This window comes from Pipra filicauda, unplaced genomic scaffold, assembly GCF_003945595.2.
Source record: "Pipra filicauda isolate LSUMZ 115617 unplaced genomic scaffold, ASM394559v2 scaffold132_size2486313_pilon, whole genome shotgun sequence".
NCBI classification, from domain to species: Eukaryota; Metazoa; Chordata; class Aves; order Passeriformes; family Pipridae; genus Pipra; species Pipra filicauda.
Window position 1 is genome coordinate 1064950 of NW_024103796.1, and position 26710 is coordinate 1091659.

Consider the following 26710-nt stretch of genomic DNA (forward strand, 5'->3'; position numbering starts at 1 on the left):
GGCTGTGGGCTTTGGCAGGGGGAGACGGTAATTCCAAGTGTCCCGGTGTCTAAGAGATACCCCTGTTTGCAATTCTTCTCCCATGTCCTTCTCACTTTGTCATCATGATTTTCAAAGCACCAAGGGGGACCATCTGGTTCTGGCCATGGCACCCTCCGACTCACTCAGGTCAGCTTTCCTTCCTGATCACATATGTCCTGGGTCTGATGGGTCCCTCTATCCTAATGGCTGGGACACTCCTTTGAGGAAGGATTTCTGAAGGGTTTCTCTGCCACAGATGTGGTTCAGGGTAGTACAACCTGTTTAGCCCTAACTACTCAATGGCCAAAGGGCTTGCAAGAAACTCCTACCAGAAGTGGCATCAAAGAGTTAGAACTCCATCAAAACCACCAGATGATGACCTTATGACCAATACAGGTTTAGCCATTTTCTGTTTCCATGCAGGTGTATGCTTTTAAATGAGTGAAGTAACATCAATCTGTGTGTAGACCTTGCCTAAAAAATATGAGAGAGAGAAATTTATGGAAGAGTTGTAATTTAAAAAACTGAGGCATCTTAGAGTTTGAAGAACATTTTGTAGGTGGTAGCAAAAATGAAAATATGAAAACACAAGACACACTTTGAGAACTAAATATTCCCCTCACAAATTTGTTGTTTCTTTTCTTTTTTTTTTTTCTCATTCTTTTCAAACATTAGCACAGATTTAAGCATATATAAATACAATAAGCCAGACAGACCATCTAGTATCTGCAGTGAGACCAACGGATACCTGCAATGAAGCCAAACAGCATAGAAAACAATGTATTTTCACTTTAGCTTAGATGCTTGTGCATTCCGATTCCATCTGTATCTATCTATTGCTTACACAGCCCAGTTGTTGTTCTGTATTTTCCTTTGATGATCTAGACATTTTTAATAAGGCAGGAATGAAAGGTTTTGCTATTTTCATTGCTGCTGAAGAGTCTTTGAAGCACTTTCAAGGTACGTTTTGAAATTTTGTCTGTATGGAGGGATTACATCTGACCGCTGTGAGATACCAGCTGAAATCTATTCATTAAAAGTGAATAAATCAGAGTTATCATCAGCCAGGTGTGTGTGTGTGGTGTGTGTCTGTGTGTCTGTGTACCAACGTAACAAGCAGGAGCCGTTTACAACATGTTCAAGGTCCTCTTCTGTTTTGTTTCCTGTTCAGGTTTTTCACAGGAACCTTTTTTGTGGCGATCCCAGCAGCAAGTCATGCAGTTAGGAACAGCACACTTGTAAAACTGCAAGTTAAATACTGTGGAAGGCAGAGTTTTCCAGTAGTAGTTAAAGCCTTGCCCACCTCCAGGCCGGATCACCAGGCACCTCAACTGCCCTCTGTTCCTCTCAATGCCAAAAGCAGATGGCAGCTGGTGTAGCTCCACTGGTTTTATGGCCAACTTGTGGCATGAGCACAGGGCCATGCTAGCAGGGCAGACTGAGGCCTCTGGCTCATTGCTGAGCAGCAGGAGAAGCTGAACTGTGTATTTAAAAGCAAAATGTCGAGCAGAGTAAAGCTGCAAGCACAGGCACACACCAAAATAGCTACAGTAGCTAGTTACCTGTCCTGCTCCATGGGAAAAGGCAGGGCCGTCAGCCTTGCCAGCAGAGCCATGCTGCTGCAGAGCTCCATTTCACTGCATCCAGGCACTGCTGAGCTGCTTGTGCCCTCTGGCTACATCCTGTTTTCTTTGCATTTGCCAACAGGGTGAGTAATGCCAGCGACTGACAGGGCAGCTGGCACCAAGCGTGCTACGCTGGCCTTTCATCTCTAATTACCTCCTTACACTGGGCTGTCTAGCTGTTAAATTATCTGTCATGAACATGTCCGAGAATAGTCAGTCATGGTCCTTGTGTTATACTTGGTTCTTCCTTTGTGGGGCAAAAATTCTGCCTAGGATGAGTAGATATTTATGTTTCAGGGGGTTGAATTTCTTTTTTCTTGTACTTATTTGTGTTGGTGATGGCTGGGCACACAGAGCTAGGTGCTGAGGTTGTGGGTGCTATTCCTGCAGTACTGCAAAGGTGTATTCATGTTTGGGAGGGAGAAAAAGAGAAAGGTTTTACAGTGTTTCCAAGGATGTTTTGAATCTTGGCCTTTTTTAATCTCTTCTGGAAATTCATGCTGCACCTGAAAACTTCTAAAGATCCTTTTAGATCCCAAAAAGAAAAAAAAAAGTATGATTATACAATACCATGACATGCAGATCCACAAATACTAATCTAATTGAAAGCGTAACTGCAGAATATTTGTCCTTGGCTGCACTGGACATCGAGGCAGACATTATGCTATCCCTCTTTCTCGTGTGTGTGATAGCATCTAGCTGGCCTGTATGTGGGCATTGCTTGTGGAAACTCTTTGGGCTTTTCTGTGGGTGATCCTTGCTCTCTTTTCTGTGCTAGGTCCATGGGAAATGCATGTGCAAGCACAACACAGCAGGGTCCCACTGCCAGCACTGTGCCCCGCTCTACAATGACCAGCCTTGGCAGGCTGCCGACGGCAAAACTGGAGCCCCCAAAGAGTGTCAGTGTAAGTAGCTGGTCAGGAACAGTGTCTCCAGAGCCTCTGCCAGAGCAAAATGCTTCCTCCATGTGTGCCTTTCTCCCATGTTTCCAAGAGGCAGCAGATACTGGGGTGGTGGGTAGGTGCTTGCAAAGCATCTCAGTGCGTGAAGAGCCAATGCCGCACTTCTGCCCAGCACCCACCACGTGTTTGTGTGGCAGGAATGGCTCTCTTTGCACTGTTTTTGTCTCCCTGCACTGGCCTGACCATCTATGGCATCCCAGTCCTTGTACTGGGAAACCTGTATTGGAAATAAAAGAGTTAAAGAAAATACTTTTTCTTAAATGTCACTTCTAGAGGCTGGGAAGTAGGGATGAAAATTTAATGATACTCCATGCCTACGAGTGAATAACAGGTTCATAGGTCAAGTCCCCATTCCAAAACATGGCTTGGGCTTTTGTGTCTCTCTTCTACAAATCAATATCTTTCACTGCCTTAATGAGTCTTTCTGTTCCCTTTGGCTTCATCTCAGCGTGCAAGTGTAATGGGCATGCCGACACTTGTCATTTTGACATGGATGCGTGGCTGGCATCAGGCAATCGCAGCGGCGGTGTCTGTGACAACTGTCAGCACAACACAGAAGGGCAGCACTGCCAGCGCTGCAAGCTGGGCTTCTACCGGGACCTCAGGAAGCCCTTCTCTGCCCCAGATGCCTGCAAACGTAAGTCAGAAACCTTTTACTAGTGAAGTGCTTCTGAAGTGGGAAAGTGTCAAATGAAAGGTGAGATCTTCCTGCCCCTCCTTGGAGCAATCTTCTGGCTTCAGTGAAGGACAGAGAGCTCTTTGAATTCCCTTTGTGATGCTATTTGCAAAAGCAGTGGTGATATTTGCAGGGTGAAAGTCTGCAGATGCTGTTGACAAATCTGTCTTGATGATCTCTGTAGCTTGAGGGCACAGGAAGAGAGATGATTAATTTACTTTCTCCTATTGCTATTTTTGGAGAGCAAAAGCTGCATCATGTTTTCATGTTCACCTTGTTTGGTGATTGCTGCAACCTCAGAATCAGGCGCCTAAGCCAAGAGGGGTGCAGCTGACAAATAGCATTGCCCACCAGTTCGTGTTCGCAGCAGCAGCAGGTGGGTATGGAGGGACAGACGGGAACAAGTTAACTGATACTTCGGAAAGTGGGACACCAAGGCCACCAGACCAAAGGCAATGACTCAGCCACATGTGAAATTAAATATTTCCCAAACAAAAGCAGCAATCCAAAAGCCACAGGGACCACTGTGAGCATAGTGACTTACCATGGGGGACTCCGGATCCCCAAATCATGCCAATCACATTACACTGGTCAGCCAAATATGGAATGTAGACATGCTCTCTGAGCCTGCTGCCACCCATTGGCTTCACCAAATTTCACCTCACTGACCCAAATCGGAAGGAGAACCTTCGTAAGTGACAGAAAAAAATCTGACACCCTGCCCATGTTATTTGAGGAGACACTGAGCACAACTCCTTCCTCCCAAGGAGAAGTACCTGCATTTAAATGAAGAGGAAATCCTTCTGTGGTGGGGAGCTGCACCCCAGACTGGGAGGGTGTGTGCAGTTTCACCTTGTTCTTCAATGTTGGGTGGGGAACAATTGCTTTTATCCCACTCCCTCACTGCATATCATCTTTATGAAATTCCCAGCAGCCCACCAGTCTGTCACAGAGGTCCTCCTCCTGTCTACCCTTCACTCATTGCAAGGAGGAGCAGCAACAGCTGAACCACCTGTTTTACAACCCTAGTTCTCTTTAAGAAAACAGAATTGACCGCAGTTCTCTATTACTTGTGTAAATAATTACTTCACTGCTGTAGTATGTAAACAATTTTTTTAACAGTGAATTTAATGACTTTTTAAAGTTCCTTTACCTACTTGTGTACATCAAAGTTCCAAGTCTCCTTCTCTGAAACATCAGATACTTTCCCTCCTTAATTATTTCCAGAAGTTAGGCAATTAACTTTGGTTTTGGAGTCTCATTAGCAGAAAAGCAGGTTTAAGTCTTGCATTTAGACCATAAGCAGAGGCTTGATGGTTTTTTCTAACTCAGGGATTCATCCTTGCTGATGAAAAAAAGAACCAATTGGATTAATTGACACCTGATAGATAATGCAAGACAGGAGACTGAAATTAATTCTATATGGGACTCTCAAGCTCTGAAACATGCTTTTACTGTGGGTCTGGTACCTTTGTTAGGGTTGTAATTCCTGATGGAATTATGTGCCAGCTCCCATGAAGGAAGAACACGCAGTTTTCCGAGGCCATTGAGGCCAAGTGAAGCTTTGGCACTGAGTTGAATATGGTGTTCTGAACACCTAAAAACACCACCCTTCACCTTGGAAGGGATAGGAGTGGCCTCCTGTGTCATCTCATGCAGTCCATTGAGGAGATTGAGTTTCACGAGGGACTCATCGTAGGGTTTTCCAGGTGCCAGAATGCCCAGTTCAAAATCTGTGGCTGTTTGGAGGGTCCAAGAGAAAGTCAAATGGCACCTCCTGAGCTGGCCAGCACAGAGCCTCCTTCCTTACAAAGCCAGATGGAAACAAGAGGTCTTGAAACATATCGCTGCAGAACAGCCACAGCTCACAGGGAAGGCTGCCAACAGTGTGTGTGTGTGTGTGCCTGTGCCTGTGCCCGTGTGCAAGTTAAACCATCGCTAACGAAGTCAGGCATTAGATCACATCATTAGCTATATGTTAGCCAAATTCCAGAGTTCTTGATTAAAAAGTTTCTCCCAGTCTTTCTGGGCCAGAGGAAGCTATGGAGATTAGATGATTAATGAATATTCTTGTTGACATATGCCAGTGCTTGGTTCTCTTGGCTTTCTGCATTAATCTCTGAGTCACTGGCCCATGGCATTCCACTTTCCACATTTAAAAAAAAAGAAAAAACACGTGTGCCCCCATTACCCTTTAATGCAACAATCCAACCTCTTTATGGATCACTAGGTATCACTTGAACTCTGGTATTTAAAAGCCAAAGATAACATACATTTGACAAAAACTGTAAGATACTCTTGAGTACAGTAAGAAAAAGTCTACATTTATTTACCTTCTGCATAAAGTACATCTACTTTGTTGCACCGTTTTTTTTCCTGTATTTATGAATTACGGAGCATAAAGTACTAAAGTATCCGAGGAAGACAACTTTTCCTAGCACAAACTGGGTTCCACAAATGTAGGGATTATCTGAGTTCTTTCTTTTCAGAGAGCCTATTACTACAAACTCACACACAATTTCTCTCTGGGCTTTTCAAACCCTCACAGATGTACTCCTTCCTGAGACCCCTCCATCTCTTCACTTCTGGTCTCCTGCTGCTGGGAATTCTCCCTGCACCCAGGGACCCAGCATCTTGGGGGAGATGGCAGCTGCAGGGCCGTAGAAAATGACTAATGACTGTTAAATTAAATTATATAAGATCAATTACAGCCTATGCCTGGAATGTTTCCAAGGACCATGCCATGGTTTGCAATAACAAGAGACGTGCATGGAGCCCTATTATTCTTTCTGGGAAGGCCATGGCATTGCTTTGACTCAAGGCACCGTTATTGTTCAACCATTGAAAATTTAAAAATACCTAGGTCAAAGTAAATAAAGGAGTTGTTAAGCCATAATCTTTAAGGATACTTTAAAGATTCTTGTAGGCAAAGAGTGTATATAATATTTGCTCTGGAGAAGGTGTGTACCTGATAAAATGAGACATTCTGATGTTTAAAACACCAATCTGATGACTCTTTCCCCCCGCCATACCTATCAGTCCTTTTTTTTACATCCTCATGAATTTTTAAGCCTCAGCTACAGTAGAATTGCAGACAATAAAATCGAATTTTATAATTGCCTAGTTTATTTTTGCTTTTCAGATGTAGGTTTTTCAGGGCAAATATTTGTCATTTTGAAAGGTTAGCTGGCAGCTGAAGAAACCACAACAGTATCACCAATCCAGGGTGGAGAAATCCAGCTTTGCTGGCATCTTACTCACTGGTTTTCCATCCCAGTCAGCACATGCCATGCCAGGACAGGCAGCTGTTAATTCATATGTGCATGGAAGTCACGTGCAAAATACTGCTATGTATACAGGGTGGTAAATCAGCATTTTTAGCAATTCTGCTTACAGATCAAAAAGCAAGCAAAAGATCAAGCTTGTGGAATGTTTCTTTTGGTCCAAGGCTGGTGCCCAGCCAGCCCTTCTCTCGCGAGAGCTCCCTTGGCTTTGGAAACCCCCAGCCTCCCTGGTGAGGTGGCCACAGCTCATGGGACAGGTACTGTCAGAAGCCTTGCACTGAGAGTCTTGCACTCTGCACCTGTGTATCCACAATGAAATGCCATTCAACACTGTCTGTAGCTGCTTTATCTGCTGCTCAGCTGCTCCTCTCACCTTCCTGGACATGGGTCTCCTACAATCTGTGCAGATTGTGTGGAAGGAGGAAAATGGGGTCTAAAACCAACACAGCACAGCTGCCCGTGAGGGAGCACTAGCTCCAGCTTCCAAACAACATATAATCAGTCCTGCAGTCTTTTTCTTCCTGCTCTTGCCATAGTATGGAAACATTCCATCCTGGTTTCATGCATTTCTTTCAAATGGGATACAATGTGCTCTCATTTGAGCTTTAGAGTCTCATTTCTGTGCTCGGTGTGTAGTGATGGGCTTCACTTTATATCTGCATTGCCCAGCATGTTCCCACTGCGGCCCATCACAAACATTTACAATGTTGAAAATTTGCCACCCAACCATTCAGATTAATGCCATTTAGTATCATCTTGGGCCTCCACCCAAGATGCAAGAGGAAAAAGCTTCAATTTGCTGGTCACCATTGGAAAGCAGATTGGCACCGTGGTGGATCATAGAGGAGCAGCCAGGAAGGATGGGGTCCATGGAGTGGGTATGCAGGCCTGTTAGAAATTACCAACCTTTACAACACATCTCTTTGTGGCTTTTATTAAAAGTATAGCCAATACATTCTCATTTTTGGTTGCCTTTTTACTTGCCTGTGAGTTTACTGCTCTATTTTTCATAGCAGCCTTTGTAAATTCAATATTTTTCCTTCACCATGGTGTTGCTACCGATGTTAAATTTTCTATTAGGAAAAGAATTGTGTGAAAGAATTTTTTAAAACATAAAAAGCTCCAATCCCAATAGGGTTGTCTGTAAAACTCAGCTGAAACCCAAACGAAACAGGACCAAGTCTCTCACTGAGCAGTGGGTTTATCTCCCTGGCTACAGGAGAATAGAAGAGCCTTAAGTGCTTGATATTTCCCCTGAAGGGGCTGAGGAATGCCAGAAATACCCACCACATCTAGTAGGACAAGAGAGCATTTGGCTATATGTATCAGGTGTAAAACACTTCACAGACTTCAGGAGAAAGGTATGCAAGTCTCAGTGAGTGCTGTTGAAAACTATGCTATTAAAGGTACTGGAGTTCACTGCCTGCAGCTAGTTATGCAGTTTGCAGAGAGGCCTTCTAATCTTTTAATTTTATATAATTATATTTGTTTGGGAATGGAAAGAGTGGGGAAAATTTGGGGATTACTTTGGCAAAGATGTTGGAATAGTAGTCACCTCTAAGTTAACTGCCAATATTAATCTATCCTTTAATATTTTGAAACAATACTCCAGGTATGTCAGATTCCTGAAACCACAAAAATGTTGTCAGAGCAAAATTAAATATATGTGTGCAGCAATAAGTATTTTAAGAGAAAGAAAGGCTGTGTTGCCTGCAGTGGCTTTTCTGCTTTATTGTCTTTGCAGCTGCAAAATAAAAAGATTGGTATTAGGATTTAGTGAAAATTTTCCCTCCAGATGAAATTTTCTCAGGAAATACAGTTTTTATGTAAATGAAGTTTTGGGCAACAGTTTTTCGGCAGGGAATTTTTTGCCATAATGCACAAGACTCATCATACTATGGTCTCCTGGTCAGAGAACCAAACCCTGAGGGAAGGAGAGCACAAGTCACCACATTGCCTGCTGGCCTGGCCAGATGGTCAGAGGTTTGCCTTATGCTTTTGATATCTGTATTTCTGGTCTTTGAAAATATTAATATCTTTGGGGGAAAGTAGTCTTGCAAAAGACATAAATTGCATTTATGCAAAAGAAAAATCCTAAGCAGCAGGCAAGGAAAACTTCACACCACCTGTTTTAGGGCATCCTAAACCCTGTGTGTCCCAGTACACTTCTAATGTATTGTTCTGCTGCAAGGGGCTGTGGGGGAGGAGGGAGAGCAACTGGCATTTCTGACATGCAGCCTGCAAACCCATGTTCTGGAGAATATGCAAAAGCATATCTCTGAGCTTTTAGTATCCTCATTCTTTTTTTCCAATGTTTTTAAATGATGGGTTTAAAAATCAGACAGAGACAGAGGGGTACTTTATGCTCAGCCTCCACTTTAATTAAAATGACTGTTCTGAGGGGGTTTTTTAACCTCCTGGATGCAAGACAGTTGTTATTACTTGAAAAAGCAATTACACTCTGATTCATTTTTGCAATGAAGCACCCACAGCTGCTTAAATTTCACAGTGAGCCAGGCACATCCACGAGTAGTTGGCTGGACTAGAGTCCAGATGCTGTAAGGAAAGTAATAAAGGCCTGTTTGGCAAAACGTAACATGACACCAGGGTAGGTTGATTAATTAAAATAGCTCACAGAAGTTAAAATAATGCAGATTCCAAAGTGAGACTCTGCGCAGGTTTGTATGGGTGAGGGGGAAAAAAAGCACAGAAACCCCACCAGTGTCCTTAGGCAGAGTGGTGGTTTGTCAGGCATCTCCTGTGCCTTTTCCTGCAGAGCTCGTGCACTCACAGATGCTCTGTCCCTCACGGTGTCCCCTGCAGCTTGTTCCTGTCACCCCCTGGGATCGGCTGTGCTTCCCCTGGGCCCCCGCACCTTCTGCGACCCCAGCACCGGTGACTGCCCCTGCAAGCCCGGTGTGGCGGGGCCCCGCTGTGACCACTGCCTCCCCGGCTACTGGGGCTTTGGAGCCTATGGCTGCCGCCCCTGTGACTGCGCCCGCAGCTGCGACCCCCACACCGGCGACTGCCACAGCAGCAGGTGAGTTGGAGGGTCTTACCCCCTCTCCCAGCCTCGCCATACCTCCATGATCTTCCTTCCAGGGAAGGCACTATTTATGCATGGCACGCAGGCTGAAAAATATCCATTATGAAAAATATTTTGGGTTTGGTATGGTCAAGAACTGGGGATAGAATGGTAGGTGAGGCTGAGATTCACCTGGGTGCCTGGCACACCACGGCAGGGACCAGTGATGTTGGATTTTTTGCTCTCAGTGGTGTTGTTAATGTATCGGGTGTTTTGCATAACCTTCACAGTTTTTTCTCTCCACAAGCAAAATATAGGTCTCAGCGATATCTGAGTTAGCGGACACCAAAGGCTTAATATTGTTGCTGTTGTAACTCAGCTTAGGTTGACTGGGTTGGACTTGGAGTCAAGCTCTGACTTTTAGAAGACAGCAGATTTTAATAATACCCCCCACTCCAAATCTTGTATGTTGCTTCTTTTTACCACATTGGGGATATTTATGGTATATAAATCCCTATAACATATTTTAAACCCAAAATGGATTCATAACCCACTTTGACAACACTCAAACTGTTCACTTTCCAAAACTGCCTCTTGCTTTTAACATCATCAAGACATGCTGTCACATTTTGTGTGGAGGACGGGTTGGTAGTGGCCCTGCTTTCCGCTGGCTCCAGGAGGAAGGTTGACCGTCTCCCTTTCCCCTCAACAGCTCAGATGTGACCTGGCACAACGAAGCACCTCCTTTCCAGGCAGTGCTCAACGAGAGCGAGCCCACCTGGGGCTGGGAGGATGAACAGGGCTTCTCAGCACTCCGACACTCCGGTAGGACTGTAGTTTTGCATGTGTTTCACCTGCCCAATTCTTCTCACCATTCTTTTGCACTGGCATGTAGCTAGCACCCTGGCAGTTGCAGGAAGGGATGGACATCCGCCCACTACCATGTGAGGGAATGTCCTTGTGACCATCTCCTTCCCCTCCGAGAGCCAGAGGAGCCTTACGGCTCATCCCATCTGTGCGAGGACATGCAAACCCACGAGGCAGATGCTGCATGTCGAATGCCTGCACTTAGCATTGTTGGTAAGGCAAGAATTTGCAGTCCTAGCTCTGATTTTCAAGACTGAATACCCTCATTTCTTTACTTGACCATCATGTTTTAAAGGTATCTTTATATTCACTAGAACTATTACATGTTGGACAAACCAGCAACTTTATTTACCACTTTGCTGGCAGGTAATTAGGAAATTTCTAAATCGAAATTTATTTCCATGATACCCACAACAATTTTGGCATCAGTTGCAGCTTATGATGCAATTTGAAATGGTCTAGCATTTCAGCTTCAGCCGGGGAGGTTATTTACCTCCTGTGTCCCTAGCCTGCAGGAGGTGGGTGCTGTGTGAGGTTGGTGCAAGGCAGGTTGTCCCCACAGCACAGCATCAAGCTGTCCTGCCTTGCAATCACTGCATGCAAGCAGGCAAGCGTCATTTCCTCCATTTTCAGAGAGCAGCATGATAAAATCTCAAAGATACAATAATTGAGTTAATTGAGGGGAAAGCTCCATCATTTGTCTGGGCGACTTCATTTTAAACGTAAATAAGTATATCATGTTATTCTTTGTTCTAAGATCACGGAAGTCATTAATCTGCCTTAACCTCTGCAACATTTCCTTTTAAAATTTTGTCTGGTACATTACGGTGTGGAAAATACCGCGTGTTATTTGCATCCCCAGGCAAAATAATAAGGCCTTTGTTTCCCTTCTCTTCTAATCGTAAACAAGGAATAATTGTCCCTGGACTAAGACTGTATATTCACTCGGGATCTGAAAATAGTTGCGAATTGCTTTTTTTTGCATGGGGCTTGTGGGCCACTTGAAAAACCTCTGACAAGTCCTGGGCCCTGCTTGTGAATGCTCCTGTCTTTTAAGTACAATCCACAGCCATTTGCTTTCTTCTCTTTCCTCAGGTAAATGCGAATGTAAAGAGCAAGTTTTAGGGGATCCCAAGGTCTTCTGTGGGATGAAGTACACCTATGGTGAGTTGCGGGTGAGGGGGCTGTAAAGGGAAGTGCTACAAGGCAGTGCAAGAGTGCATGTAAAGCATGAGAGATGCCACTGCATGAACTGCTCCATCCTGGCAAACCCAAGGGCTACTTAGTCTAAGGGCATGTCTTTGACCTTTCCAAAATATATAGACATCATGGTGCCAAGTCAAGATGGGCGAAGCATCTTGCTCTGTTCCCCATCTCTCTTGCTACCGAAATACCTGTGTACCAAACTCATGTGAGGACAAGAGCCAGAATTGTCCCTGGGAGGTTGTCTGGGTCCAAGACAGACTATAAAGCACTGTTACCAAAAACAGATCACTGAAACACTGTCTGTAGACCAGTTGCCTCAATCATAGTCTAGAAATCACCGTGTCTGAATGACACCAAATGTAAGGAGGGATGGTTATCACCACAGAAGGCACTACATGGAGAAAACAATTCAGGCAGCCACTGAGAACTTCCCTCTGTCAACAAAGTTCAGCTATTGCAATGGAGTAATCTATGTCATCTGTGTGTCTCTTGGATTTAAATGAATGAGAGGAGGAACTTTGTTTCCCAAGACCTCTCTGGTATGTGCCAGCAAACCGTCTCCTTCATACCGTAGCAGAGCAAGGAATGCTGTGCAGCACTCCCTTCCTTCAGTATTGTAGGGGTCTCTCACACCTGTTTTATCTCATACCGAAGTTGAAAATGCACAGAGATAACCCATACCTCTGCAGGCTGCAGAGCAACTGACAAAGGGGAGTTCAAGGGGCTGCCAGTTGTTGAAATATTGCCCTGGCTTAGTGATATTAGGAGAAAATCTGATTCTGCTTTACTTTGCTTCCTGGCCACAATAATGACTGTGTTTAGTCTTGCGAAAGATACAAAATAAAAAAAAAAGGCACAAAAACCCTAAGTTCATAAATCACACCTAAAGTGCACTCAGGATTCCCTCCCTTTCATCACTCAACATGCATAGGTGTCAGCTAAACTGGAGAGACAGATGAAATACAGGGCCAGTCACGAGCTCCAGGAGGCCATTCTGTGAGAGGTTGCCCTGAGCTTCCTAATGTGTGGTGCTGAATAAAGCACCACCATATGGGGATATCTTCCAGTGTTGGCATCAGCACGGTCAGGTGGAGGAACTGAGCCCTGCACCTCCACCACATGGGCTCAGCAGTAGAATGCCACATGGTGGGAGTGTGCCTGTGGGAATCTGTGAGCTCAAGGTACTCCATGTTTTGCCCCAGTCTCCACCAACATCTCGTTCTCCTCCACTGTATTTGGATTTGGCAGTTCCGCAAAGTGGGAAGACCAGCACCAGAGTGGAATGACAGCAGGTCCTCACACCCCTGCCTGCTGCCTTGGCTGCTCAGGCCAAGGCCAGCAAAGCCTCCAGGTCCATCCCTAAATCCAGCTGATTTCCAAAAGTGCTAAGAAACCCAAAGATTTTGCTGAGCTCAGGGAGGAAATGGGACCTTCACAAGCTTTGAAAATCAGGTCATTGTACCTCTCCTGCTGCCCATGTGGCAGGTCCGCAGGCCATGGCCAAACCAACCGTCAGCATTTCTGCCCTTAGGTATGAGGATGTATGTGTTCTGTTGGAAGCTTAACTGATCCCAGGCTCCCCAGCAAAGAGTACTGGGCTAACTCCATTGTAATGAAGCAATTGTCCTCACTGCTTCACCCAGACACCTGCATTAGACCAGGAAAAAAGAAAAAAAAAAAAGAGGGAGCACTGTAAATAATTTGTATATGCCTGTTTTGAATTCCTGACTTTCCAGTGATCAAAACGAAGATCTTGTCAGCTCATGACAAAGGCTCCCATGCAGAAGTTAATGTGAAGATCAAGAAAGTCTTGAAATCTACAAAGCTGAAGATCCTCCGGGGCAAGAGAACACTCTACCCTGAATCATGGACTAACAGAGGCTGCACTTGTCCCATCCTCAATCCCGGTAGGTTTTACTCCCTGAGCAGTACATCTCCACCACATTTACACAGATTTCATTCCCACACCTCTGTCACCTCATGCCAGTGACCTGAGATTGCAGCCCAGTGCTGCTTAAAAATTACTGGCTGTTCCATCACTTAGATTCCAACAGCAGTCTTCATCAAATTGGAATTCATAAAGAAAAACTTGTAGCATAGTAACAGTCTTTCAGTTTTACCAGTCTCAGTCTGTTCCCAGATGGAGGGAGGTGCACATCATGCCACAATTGCATGACATATCTTCCAGAGCTAAAGCTAATTTGAATCCATAAAAACACATTTAAATCTAATTTGAGTGATGATATTGTACTGAAGTTCTAATCTAAACTCAAGGGAAGATGTCTCTTTGAAAGTAACACTAATTTACATCTACAAAATTTGGAAGATATTCTCTTATGCAGTGACATGAGAGCTCCGCAATTTTTTCTCATCTTCTTTCACTGAAGTGAGTATATCCAGTGGGGGCTGAACAGTGTGTGCAGACTCCAGCATGGACAAGGACATGCAGATTCATGTTTTTCTTCCAGAGAGCAAAACTAAGCTCCAGCTGATACACCTTTCTTTACAACTCCAAGATAAATCAACAGTTACCAACTAATTCAGGTAAAGGATTTTCTTTCCATAAGGTGCATACACCACTTGGAAATCAGCAACTGAAGCGCTGACTTCGGTACTGAGACATCCCTTGTGTGCAGCATTAGAAACTTCTTTTCGGGGTAAAGGGCTGTCTGTGAAACTGGATCATGCAGAAAGGTTACTCACTGATGAGGTGTTTGCAGTCTTCTTTCATCTCCACTGGAGTGACTGTCTAGTTTTGAAGGCATGCTGCCAAGATAGCGCACCTGTAACTATGAAGTCTTGTCAGGTGCAAAGGTTGGATGAATCAGCAGCATTAGGCAAGGTTCTGCTATTTAAGTGCAATAAGACTTTGGATATTGCTAGAACACCATAAATCCATAATCAAATAGCTATAGCTATTTTATTTTTCTGCATGCAATGGAAACACAAGACAGCCCAGATGCAGCTGCCTTAATATGAACCTGGAGAAATGCTGTGGAAGCTGTCTGAAACCAAGCATGCAGGGCAGCCCCACGCCTAACACCCAGCTTTGCCACTCCACTAACTTTAGAGGAGCTTCACTGATTTTCCCCAACAGATGAAAAGACAGCAGTAATCACAGAATCAATTAAGATCTCTTAGACAGCAGGAGAAGGGTGGATATGCAACTGTCTTTAGGAATAATTCAGGTGTGTGACACATCAGGTGTTTCTCCCTTGTTACTCCCTTGACAGCTGTCATGATTTACGTTGCAAAGCTTGGTATTGCATTGAAATGCAGCTGCTGGTCCTGTGAGTATAAATTAATCTCAGCCTTCACATTGAAAAGAAGCCGTGAAGTTCAGTGCTAATAGGAAACTTGAAAACATAAATTGAGTGCATCTTTAAGATTCAATAATTTCAAAGGGGGGGGGAAAGATCCCAGGTATTTTTTAAAGACTCAGTATTTTCTTTAGCTACCACAGTAATTTCTGAGTGGTTGGCAATGCAATATTAGCAGATTTAACCCTCTTTCAGAGTAAGAGCTTATGACCTCCAGATGAATAAACCAACAATAGCTGGATGAAAAGTCAAGCTGATATTAAACAATTCTCTGACATATAACTACAGTGGAAATCACATCTCCCAAAAACATAAAGGAGACCAAAGATGAACATAAAAGTAAGACAGATGTGGTTTTATGTCTTCGTGGGCTGTTTTCAGATTATAAACATACTTAAGTTCCTACAAGATGAGTCTCTTCACCACCCTTGCACACCTTTCCCTCCACACACACCCACAGAGGCAGATTGGACTTCTGTGGGGACACTGAGCTGAAAGGTTTAAAGGTCTCAGCTGTTTGCAAGGGAAAAGAAGACCTTCCCCTCCTTGGCTCTGCCAAGCACAGACACAGGTAGGCAGAGAGTTGCCTACCTCATTTTAATTTTACTCTTCTGTAGCACTGGGTTGCAAATCTAGAAAGCCCTACAACAGTGAGCAACCGTGGCAATATTTGCTTGCTCTCTGAGTGTGAATACTGCATTTCTCTCTCAAGGGAGGTAAATTTAGGAGCCCTTGAAAAGTGATGTCTTACAAAAGCTAGATTGACATGGCCAAAACTAATGTCTTGCAAAGGGTGATGCTGCCATACACATATCCTGTGTTTACTTGGCAGAAGAGAGGATGTGTGTGCCCAAAAACTCAGATGAAGTAGATAACAAATTGTACTGAATTAAAGCAAAACATCCTTGACTTTTAACTAGGAGTTAAAAGTCTTTATTCTGAACTGCAGAATGAAAACTCGAGAAAACACGAGCAGACTCCCTGCCAGGATGGAACAGGATGACTGAGAGAACATGGGGAGACTCATCTCCCCATGATTTGGTACAGAAGAAGTCTAATGCTGGCTGCACCCTAAGTGTACTGCAGCAGAACGCTGACCCTGGCAGGGAGCTTCTCCTGCCATGGAAGGGATTATCCTCCTTGTTATCCCCGTTTATGCCACAGTTGCAGCTCATTAGGCTGTTTGGATATGTAGCAGTGTTTATTTAGCTAATTTAAGTCAAAGTCTTTGCTCTGTCCCTCTGCTTAGCAGTTATTACCTGATTCCAAGTGCTGTATGAGTCATGCCCTGAAAGTTAAACACAGACCTGGATGCCTGGGGCGAGCAACAGGGCACTGTTGGGACACACTCCAGCCCTTTCTGGCTGCTTCTGGACACCACATAAGGCTTCGTCAGACCCTCCTGTCATATCTCTAAAACATCTAGCAGAAGCAGAAATTAGCAGGTCTTTTCAGCGTGACTGACACCCCTTCAGGCTCTTCTAGGGTGCTTGTGCCAGCAAATTTAGTGTTACCTGTCATTGGGGTCTGGTGTGCCTTTGCCTCCAAGGGACCACTGGCCACTTTGAGCAAGACACCAGGCACTGGGCCATCCTGCACTGTTCCATTACTGGAATTTGCTGAACTTACCAATTTCCAGGCCCAGGTGTATCCGGGGAGATGTGAGGCTGCCAAATGAAGGTAATAGCAGTTCCCAAAAAAGGTATAAAAATTTGTAGTGCAGCCCCCAGAGTTCGGTTTCCATTTAGGAGCTAACAAAGTCACACTTTGGATACTGCATCTCACTGACAGATAGCCACAAGGGTTATTTTTCCATAGTTACTGATAGAGCTATAGATATACAGATATATATGAGAAACAATATGTATATACATTTCTTTGTATAAGTGCTTTTTTACATGGGACTAGATATCCAGGCTGACTTTGCAGTTCAATAAGCCTCTTAAGCATAGTACTGTGCAGTCCTTGACAGCTTTGCTGCTTTGCAGGCTTGGAGTATCTCGTGGCAGGACATGAGGACTTCCGAACAGGCAGACTCATCGTCAACATGAAAAGTTTTGTCCATCAGTGGAAGTCGGCTCTTGGAAGAAAGGTCTTGGAGATTTTGAAAAGAGACTGCAACTAGATGTGTGTAACAGTCTAGGGCATTTCTTTATGCACAAAATGCAACACCCTTCACAGAGAGAAGACCTCTAGGATGAAAACTGGAATGTAAGAAAATAGTGCCAAAATGTGTAGTGAGGCATTCAGAGTTGTAGGCACTGTCTAATTTAACCCTTTCTAGCCAATGTTCATTCACTTGCCTGTAGCTTCCTTGTCAGGGGCTCACCTGAGCCCAACTCATCATTATGTTGAGAGAAATGGAAGGGCAGATGCTTGTCTTGCTCCAATGCAATGTTGGAGTAACTCCTATGAAGCCACTGATCACCCAAGACTAAATTGCCACCCTGGAAGAGCTACAGATGAGAAGTAAAACACCACTTCCAGTGCCCACCAGTGTGGATCTTGAGTGACTTCCAGAGGCTCCCAGAGAATGCTGTGGGGAAGGCGATGGCCACAGCAGCAGACAGGCGCTGGCAGCAGCATGGCAATGATGACCACTCTTTAGAAACACCCCCTTACAGGTTAGGACATGGCACTCGTCAAAGAGCATTGGATGCCACTTGCTTTTAACCTCTTCGCCCTGCTGAAGATTTCAGGGGCTAGGTTTTCTGCTGATGCTGTTGAGGATGGAGTTGCTGCACTGGATTGAATCCCTCTGCCTTGGCACAAGTGTGACGTAGGGCAGAGGCCAGCTCTCGGCCCACTGCCTGGCTGCAGAGAAGAGCCAGCTCCAGAGGGTGCAGCATCTCTGAGCTTTTGTCCTTGAAGTGTTAAAAAATGAACCTAGCCCTAGTGTAAATATTTCATTGTATAAAGCACTTTACTACCTGCCACTTCACAGTGCAGGAAGTCTAAATGTATTGGGGAAAGAAGAGTTTGAAGGTAGCATGTGAAAAAGTCCCTGAAACAGAAGCACTCCTGAAGACCCCTCTCAGTTGGATGGTGGTATAAAGGGAACGGCCAGCCTGGCACTGGCCACTCAGAATATCTGAGGATGCAATCTGAAAGATAAAGTATTTGCACTGAAGTCCCAGCTTCAGACCAGCACTTGGACCCCGTGGGCAGGACTCCAGCAAGACTTTGTAAACAGTGTGAGAAGAAGAGACTTTGAGATAAAAATGCAATTGCCAGAGGAGTAAAACTCTGATTGCAGGCAAAGGATTGGATGCAGAGAATGGAAAGGACTTGCATTCACATATCACAACCCAGCGATTCATGGTGGGCCTGGATTTTATTTTATTTTTATGTTAGTATTTAAAACTGAACATTTTATTTGTTTTCTTCTGTGTTATTGTTTGCAATATATATGGCCATTATACTTCCTCATTAACACCAGTATGAAATATAGCACAGTTTACTGCAGTTTTCAGCACTAAAATATATCCTTTCTGTAAAGCATCTTTAAATCACGTTGCAAAGTGTATTTTGTTCATGAGTGTGAGGGGAAAGAAAAGGAAGACATACAACACCAGAAAAGTCACAAGTCTACCAATCCACTTTATGTGTGTATTTTTCTTTCAAGGTCCTGTGGACTCACAAAAAAAATGATGCTATTTTCTTAATTTGTTTTTATATCTCATGTATGTAATAAATATAAAATGATTTAAATATCTTCTCCTGTTACTGCTTATGCCACTGGCAGTGAGGTCTTCATGCTTGTACTAAAGAGCACAACAGAGATAGGACTGTGTGAGGAAAAGTCACTGTGGGAGATATTTTCCTCTCTGGAGGTGGGTAATAATCAGCATGTGGTAAAAAGCCAAGCAGCATGAATGGCTCACAAAAATCCTATTTCACCTCTTATTTTGGGAGATTTATAAGCTCTTCTCATAAGAAGGGGAATTGTGCCTAAATACTTTCAAAGCTGGCCAGATCCTTGCCTCACACAGGCTTGATGGCTGATCTGCAGAGCAGATACTTAAAAAAAGCAAGTCGAGGATGGCAAAAATAAAGCTTGCTCCCTTGTATTTGAAACATTTGAAACTATAAAGGGAAAACAAAAGGCTGTGGGAAACAAGTGCTATGGCAAAAGGTCTATAAAAATATTTCAGAGTGAAGTCAAGCATCAGAAATTAGTGGCCAGGGGGTCAAGACGTAATCTGCAGCGTGGGCAGCAACCCCCCCCCATGTGGGTGGTTAATCAGTGACTGCCAGGGCACCCCACTGTGGCAGCACCCATCTCCCTGGCGGAAGAGAGAGCAAGGAAAGGCTCCTCCTATGGTGGCATTTGGAGACTAAGAGCATCCAATATCTCTTTTGATTTGAAACTGGGGGTTTACCTGCTTGACATATTTTTAGCTTCATTTTATTGCTATTAAAAATACATTTGCAATGGCTAGTTAATTAATGTGACTTTGTGAAAGCTGGAGGGTGTGAGCCCTCAGTTCCAGCCAGCTTGAGCATGTAGGAAACCAGGAAACCAGGATGGCTCTGGGAGCGGATGCTGCTTATGGCACCTTGTCTGACTCCTGTCCTAGCCTTGGAGCTGGGCACTGATGGTTTTATGGAGGAAAGGGGTTAGCTTCCATAGGCAAATCTGCCCATGAGAGATTTCTGTAAGGGGATTTTGGCTGGAAGGGTAAGTGTCCCATTACCAAGAGCAGATAAGCTGCATATCGCAGCATCACAGAATGAAGTAGGTTGGAAAGACCTCTGAGGTCATTGAGTCCAAACTTTGACCAATCACCACCTTACCAACGAGACCATGGCAGTAAGTGCCACATCCAATCGATTCTTGAACACCTCCAGGAACGGGGATTCTATCACCTACTTGGGCAGTCCATTCCTATGTTTAACAATCCTTTCTGTGAAGAATTTCCTCCGATATCCAACCTGATGAACCTCCCCTGGCACAGCTTGAGACCATTTCCTCTTGTCCTGTCACTAGTTGCTTGGGAGAGGCTGAGCCCCACCTCTCTACAGCCTCCTTTTGAGTAGTAGTAGAGAGCAATAAGGTCTCTCCTGAGCATCCTTTTCTCCAGGTTAAACAACCTCAGCTCCCTCAGCTGCTCGTCATAGGACTTACTGTCCAGACCTTTCATATCCCTCTATCCATGTGAGATCACTTCACAGTGATGGTTAGCCAAGACCTTCTCAGCAAGAAAATCTTATTTAGACGGGAAATCTTTGCAACTCAGTGAATTAATGGAAGCAGCCTGCCTGGTTTGTCTGTGAAATCCCATCTGTTATGTGTATAAGAAGAGGATATCTCTCTGCCCACCTAAAAAGTAGATGTATTGCTTACTGACTCCAGGAGTAGCAATGCCTTGACCAGTCCTTTTGCATGACAAAAATCAGTGGTGGGAAAATCAACCCAGTGGCAGCAGCACCCACAGAAGAATCTTTTCTTCCAGAATTGCCCCTCTGGCCTTACAGGCAAGAATTGCTGGTGCAGGCAAAGCTGGTAGCTTCCCAGAGGCCAGACTGTCCTCTCTGGATTGTGCTGTTCCTGTCAAGAGGGAAGCAGAGGTGGGTGCCAGGTTTCAAGGGACCAAAGATGGGAGTTGCCACAGTTCTCCCTAGAGCATCCTCATGCTGTCCTTATGCCTCACCTGCACTTAAGAGCTAGTACCTCCCTGCTGCTGAAGGAAGCATGATGGAGTCTTCAACAATCCCTGTTTCCAGTGCTGGAGATTAGATGTAAGCAGTGGCCAAGTGTCAGAGCTGCCTGAGCCCCTGTGCTTCTGATTGTCTGACAGCATTGCAGGAACGACTCTCAGTTGGTGACGTGCTTGGGTTGGCGGAGGTAAAGCAGATGTGTTAGAACTAGCTGACACCCCAACACAGACCCTAACTATACACAGCAATACAACCCCTCCAGTATAGCAACATGTGATCTTGAACCTATATTCCCCTAAGGTACTCACAGGACACCTCTTTCACTCTTTCTGGTGGACAGGAGCATTCCACTCTCTGGCACATGAGCTCTCAGCAGATGCTTTGGCACAGAGAAGGGAACACCTGGCCCCAACTAGCTTTCAATGCCTCCTTGCCAATGTTTGCACTCTCCAAGGCAAATCCTGTGCCATAAGTATTGTCAGGACCAAATGCATACTCTTACACTGTGTGAGTGAAGCTTTCTCCACTGTCCTCTGCCACCTATCAGTGGAAGAAAGCAGGATAAGCCACCCATATCTGTCCATTAATTTTCAGTAACCTGAAGCCGGGTGCTTGGAGGAGGCTGTATTCAGAGATGTCCCAGAGAGGTGGCCTTACACACCCTGCTCACCAGTAAACATCTGGGTGAGTAAACAACAGGGTGAGTGCCACCAGCTGTGCAGGGCCTGCAAAATGGGTACCTCTGTCAAGCCCATTCATCAAGAAGCAGGAGGTGACCAGGCAGAGGTGTTTAAGTGAAACCTCTGCTTTTATTCTGCTAAAGACCACTTTTTTCTTTGAACCACCTCAACAGACATTACCCATGCCTACAGACTCTGAGTGCAAGCAGGGATGGTGGAGAAAACACCTGCAGCCTCAGCCACATCTGCCCCTGCAGCCACAGCTGGCCATGGATCCCCAGCAGCACATCCCCTATCTCACAGGAGGTGCTACTGACAAGGCCTCCTCCGTCCCAGACCAAGCCCTTTTGGGCTGCAGAAGCAGTCTACCCTTCTTGGTCTACCCTAGAGAGGACTTGGGGCTGTGCCACCTCTATGTGCATGGGGACTGTCCGGTCAGCCGTCACTCACCCCAGAGAAATGCAATCTTCCAGTTTCAGTGGAAAAATACAGGCATGTTTAATATAGTTGCTCCGTCAGGCTAAATCTACTGGGATATGACCATGTTGTTGAAAATGACTGAACATCTGGGACTACAGGCCTGCCTAAATGGAAAGCCGAGCTGGTATGGGTAAACATAACAACTTGGGAACAAATAGCTGAGTGTATCTTTTTTTAATCTTTATTTTTAGTTATTGTATTTACTTCAATATCAACACTGGATAGAATAAACATCTCAACAATGTCCAGTGGCTGCTGCCCCAGTATCCAGAGGAGCTATCTTTCTGATAAGGCAGGAGGAGATCGGTTGCCTGTGGGCCTTCTGGGCTGATATGTTGATTTTTCGATGACGGTGTTTCCAAAGCATGCCCTTGCCGTGGGGTCACAGCTTCTTGCTGCTCTTTTCCCACAGTTCAGCATAGAAACTTCATGAATGCCTTTTATTGCTTCAAGGGAAGGCAATGAGCCCTCAGCAAGTGCTCAATCCTGCAGCCTGGGGACATAAACAGGCTGGGAGATATACTATATATGGGAAACTTGTTGGCATATTGAAAATGTTAGCATGGCCAAGAGGCCAGCGTGCTGCAGCAGGCATCAGGACAACCATTCTCTGTGTCCAGTCCATCTCCTCACTTCTCCATCACTCTGATGTGTCCTTTGGAATAAAAACAATACTGGGTTGCTTGCATATTTATTTAGGTACTCATGGGTGTGATGTGTTCACAGGAGCTATGTGCTCATGAGAACACTTAAGCCCAACTGATGCATGTAGCCCACAAAAATTTCATCATACCCAAGCCTTGTTCCCTGCAATGCAATATGTAGTTTAAGGTATCTCCAAACTCTACCTGGACATGTTCTCAGCTGCAGAAGATGTGTAAAAGAAGTTTACCAGGCTGCTGAGAGGTCTTGTGGGGGTTGTGGGTGCAAGTGTGTGTATGTGCATCCCCATAGGACTGCTCCCTGCTTCATTTTCCAGATGGTGTTTGCTCATGTCTCTGAGCTTTTCCTGACCAGGCAGTTTGCTCATACTGACAACATTTCTTTATTTGACATCTTCTCTCAGACTTATTCATAGAAATTAAATACATTTTTTGAGCATACAACATGGATTTTAAGCCATTTGGAAATCGGGGTTGGCAAAAGGCCCTCAGATCTGTATGAAAATTGCTGAGAAGAATAAAGTTGCTTCCTAAACCAAACAGTGAAATTTTCCTGAACTGACTTGCTGTGGACATAGATATGCACCCCTTTCAGCAGGTGAAAAACACAGTCCAGCTCCAGACTTGGGACACACACTGAGGTACAGAAACATGGGAAAAACAGATTAAACCCAGCCAACCATCCATTAGGCTGGTGTTAACCTGGAGGAAAGAGCAATCCTCACTGTATTTCCCATGGCTGATTCACACGTATGATCTTTACCTAGAGCAGTAGTAGATATTTCTACCATTATAACCTTAAGATACCTGTAAAAAATACGGTTGTTCTCTGCCTCTGCTCCTCATCAGAGCTTTCCTTCATTTGCATCAGATGCAACTCACTTCGGACCTCAAGCATTTGTGAAGCCTCCGTGTGGTCAAATGTGCTGCATGACCTCTCCTTGGGCTTTATCTAAGTAACATCTGTAGGAGATAAGAAAACATTATTTCAGGTACAGAAACAAGGACTGGAGATTTGCCTTACCTAAAGTTACCACCAGTAAGAGGTGGCAGTAATGACAGGACCCCCTGATCCCCTCAGGGTTGTAGAAGAGACCTAGGAGCAGCCTGAGGGAGCCATTACAGCCACCCAACTGCTCTGCAGGGGCAGATCAGGGAGCAGGAAGATACACAGGTACTTCTGTAGCTTGAGGACCAGCACCAAGATGCTCTTGGCAGAAGAGCAGGCCATTAAACCTATGCTCCATAGGGGCAGGGAAGTTGAACAGAACAAAGGTCCAAGCATGGACACTGCCACCTCTGCAGCTGTAGGTACATACAGGGACAAGGGAACCCAGCCATGGGAGACAAGGAAGCCTCAGTATTCACCCCTTCCTGGGCACAGCTGCCCAGACCTGATCAGCCCCTTCCCCCAGAGAGTTGTAACAAGAGGTTGTTTCTTGATCTGCAAAGCTCTGGGGACCTTGAAAAGTCCCCAGAGCTGCTGGTGAGACTGGGACAGGGAGGCCGATTCGAGGGAGCCTGAGCCTAGTCATGGCAACACATGCAGCCTGCAGTTGCCTAAGGGGGTAGAAAACACTAACATGGAGCTATGTGTGCAAAATAAACGTTCCCAGAGCTGCTGGAGTGTAAACAACTCTGCAGTGTGAACAACACCTGTCTGTGCCATCAAACACCTCTGTCACAGGCATTTTGGGAGGGACACTGGCCCTCAACAGCCCCCAGGTCAGGAGAGGATGAAGCGGTGCAGGGCAGGGTTGTGCCAGGTGCCATGCTAACAACTCGGCGGTACAGATTACCACCTTTCAGTGCCCGGCAAAGTTCCTGAAAACTATGTAATTTATTCACATGTCTGTACCTCCGGGGAAGCAGCACATCCTGCCCCGTGACTTGGCCCTGGCCGCAGCCAACAGCTACAACAGCAGGAGGAAAAAAACAACAACAAGAAAACAGAAGCCAAGTTATGCAGTAGAGGGGGAATAAAAATATTTCCCTGGTCGCGGCTGGTGACCGGCAGAAACCCCGAAAGGCACTGTAAATACAATGTCATGCAGATCGGACAAACAGCCTGGCCTCGGCGCTCCGAGGAGCCCGATGGCCGGAGGCAGCGCCCCAGGGACCAGGGACAGTGGTGGTGCCGATGGGACGAGCCAGCACTCCCAGTCCTGCAGCCTGGGGACGTAAACAGGACGCCCCACCTCGGGCTGATACCGATCAGCTGGACAGGGCAGAAGAGGGAAGAGGCCGGGCCCCGCTGCACCCTGGTCACCTCTGAAATGACAAAATACAAGCAATTTTGCAAAGAGCTTTGAGACCGCAGGACACGAGGAGGAGATGATCCCCAAGTCTTCTGCCGCAGACTGCAGTGGGCTCTGATCCCTTGCAGTATCCAACACACTAAAAGCAATAATGACTGAATTCTTCTGAGCAAAAAAGCACTTTTAATTGGATAATGGCCACTGAGCATCAGTAGCTGAGTTGCCTTAAGCCTGAAGGAAATCATGAGAATTTTTTTCCACCCACAGAACTATTACAAAGCTGACAAGGTCCTGCTCTCTGCAGTGCCCGATAATTTTACTGCCTGCGCTTCATGATTTATGACAGCTTTGCCTGACATTCATGGGGCAGACAGGTATTGTTACATGCCGACATAACCCAGGTAGCAGCCACAAGTTGTTCTCCACAAATGACTGCACTCCAGTCAGCTTTGAAAAACTCCCAGCTTTTGTATAGGGAAATACTAAATAAATGAGAACTGCTTTAAATTTCAGTTTCCCTTTCCACCCTCAGGGAAACCCAACATATGCCAGAGAACAGGGATCACTGCTCGTTCTGTATTCAAAGAACAGATAAGCTTAAATCCTTAGAAATCCTTGAATACCTGGCAGATGATTACATACACTGAGGCCATACTATACCTATCATTTAAACCCTCTGTGACTTGGAAAAAATCAAATACACAGCAGTTATACGAGCCAGGAGCAAAGGAGAAGTGACCAGCTGGTATCCTCATTCTTCTCCTTCCAGGACTCTGATTTGTCTAGCTGTGCAGGGTCCCTTTTTTTCCTCTATGTAACATCCAAAATAGAGAGAAATAAAATAGAACTAAAATAGCAACCGTACAAGAGAAAACACCATCAGAAGTTTCTGTTCACAAGGCTATCCTGGCATCTGGGGCTGTTGACATATTTAATAGCCACCCGATCTCTGCCAGCTGGATGCCAGCTTCAAACTCAAATCCACAACTGTGATAACTTCTTGCTTCATGTTACAGTTTCCGCACTGTTATTTTTCCTGCAGTGTGAGTCAGCAGCTTAGTTTATTCTGGTGAACAGTTTATCTGAAGGCATCCTGAAAAATATACCTACATGAGTTATCTCTGAGTTCCCTCACCTGGGGAAGCAAGGATTTTGCTTTCATGTTATATTAAGGATGAGATTTTTCTATGAGTGACTTGCAATGAAGAAAACCTATTACTTTGTTGTCAAAGGACTGTCAGTGTTACTATGATTTTAGTATAGTTTCTGAAATGTTGTGAATTTTAATTATCTGTAGTCCATGCAGTTTTGTGTCTTCCCAGTTCCTCCTTCCCAGCTGCTGCAGAATTGTACCCAGCTAATTGGTGGATGCTGGTGCTGGGTTATACTAAGTGCTGCCCAAAGGAGTTTTCCCCCAGAAGACTGCAGTGTCTGAGGGCTCCAGGTGTCACTGAAAACTGGGAAATAAATGCTCCAACCAGTTTGTTAGCTTAGAAAGCCAACATTACTTTATTCAGCACTGAGGTACATGGGATCACTCCACTTGACACGTATACATCCTTTAAAAATTTGACACTATTTATACATTTTAGCAAGTAAATTAACGTTCATTGGCTATATACTACATAATTCTTTTTATTAATTACTATGCTATATTGATTATCGATTTCTCACTTCTCATGCTAATTAGTCCACATTTTTAGTCTTTTTATTTTCTTTTTCCCAGATAGAGAGTGTTTCAGCACAATTGCTGAGTTGTCTTTGTTAGTTTCTTCCTTATCTTCTGAGTCCAGCCAAATGTCCTTGTTGCCCATAAATTCTGCATTCTTTGTGTCCTTCATCAGTGGTACATCCTTCTTCCCAAGCCATGTTAACTTCCTCCCCCAGGTCTGAGATCACTGTAGCACTCCAAGCCCTAAATTTCAGTTTGTTTTTCTGACACATGGACATCACTTACAGCTTGCTTGTTAGCTGCTATCTGTT

General features: G+C 44.9%; 1 protein-coding gene across 3 annotated transcripts in view; it reads left to right on the forward strand.

Moving 5' to 3' along the window:
* Window positions 1–18624, forward strand: part of NTN4 (netrin 4) — a 46142-nt gene extending 27518 nt beyond the window's left edge. For 2 of the 3 annotated variants that reach the window (XM_027732271.2, XM_027732273.2), the window contains exons 4-10: window positions 2425–2551; window positions 3057–3245; window positions 9392–9608; window positions 10306–10418; window positions 11556–11624; window positions 13403–13573; window positions 16975–18624. In XM_027732271.2, coding sequence (XP_027588072.2) covers window positions 2425–2551; window positions 3057–3245; window positions 9392–9608; window positions 10306–10418; window positions 11556–11624; window positions 13403–13573; window positions 16975–17111 — 1023 coding nt within the window. In that variant the 3' untranslated portion in view covers window positions 17112–18624. Of the gene's footprint in view, window positions 1–2424; window positions 2552–3056; window positions 3246–9391; window positions 9609–10305; window positions 10419–11555; window positions 11625–13402; window positions 13574–14134; window positions 15975–16974 lie in introns of those variants that run through there. The other variant, XM_039378222.1, reaches the window with a different exon arrangement.
* The last annotated feature ends 8086 nt before the right edge of the window (window positions 18625–26710 follow it).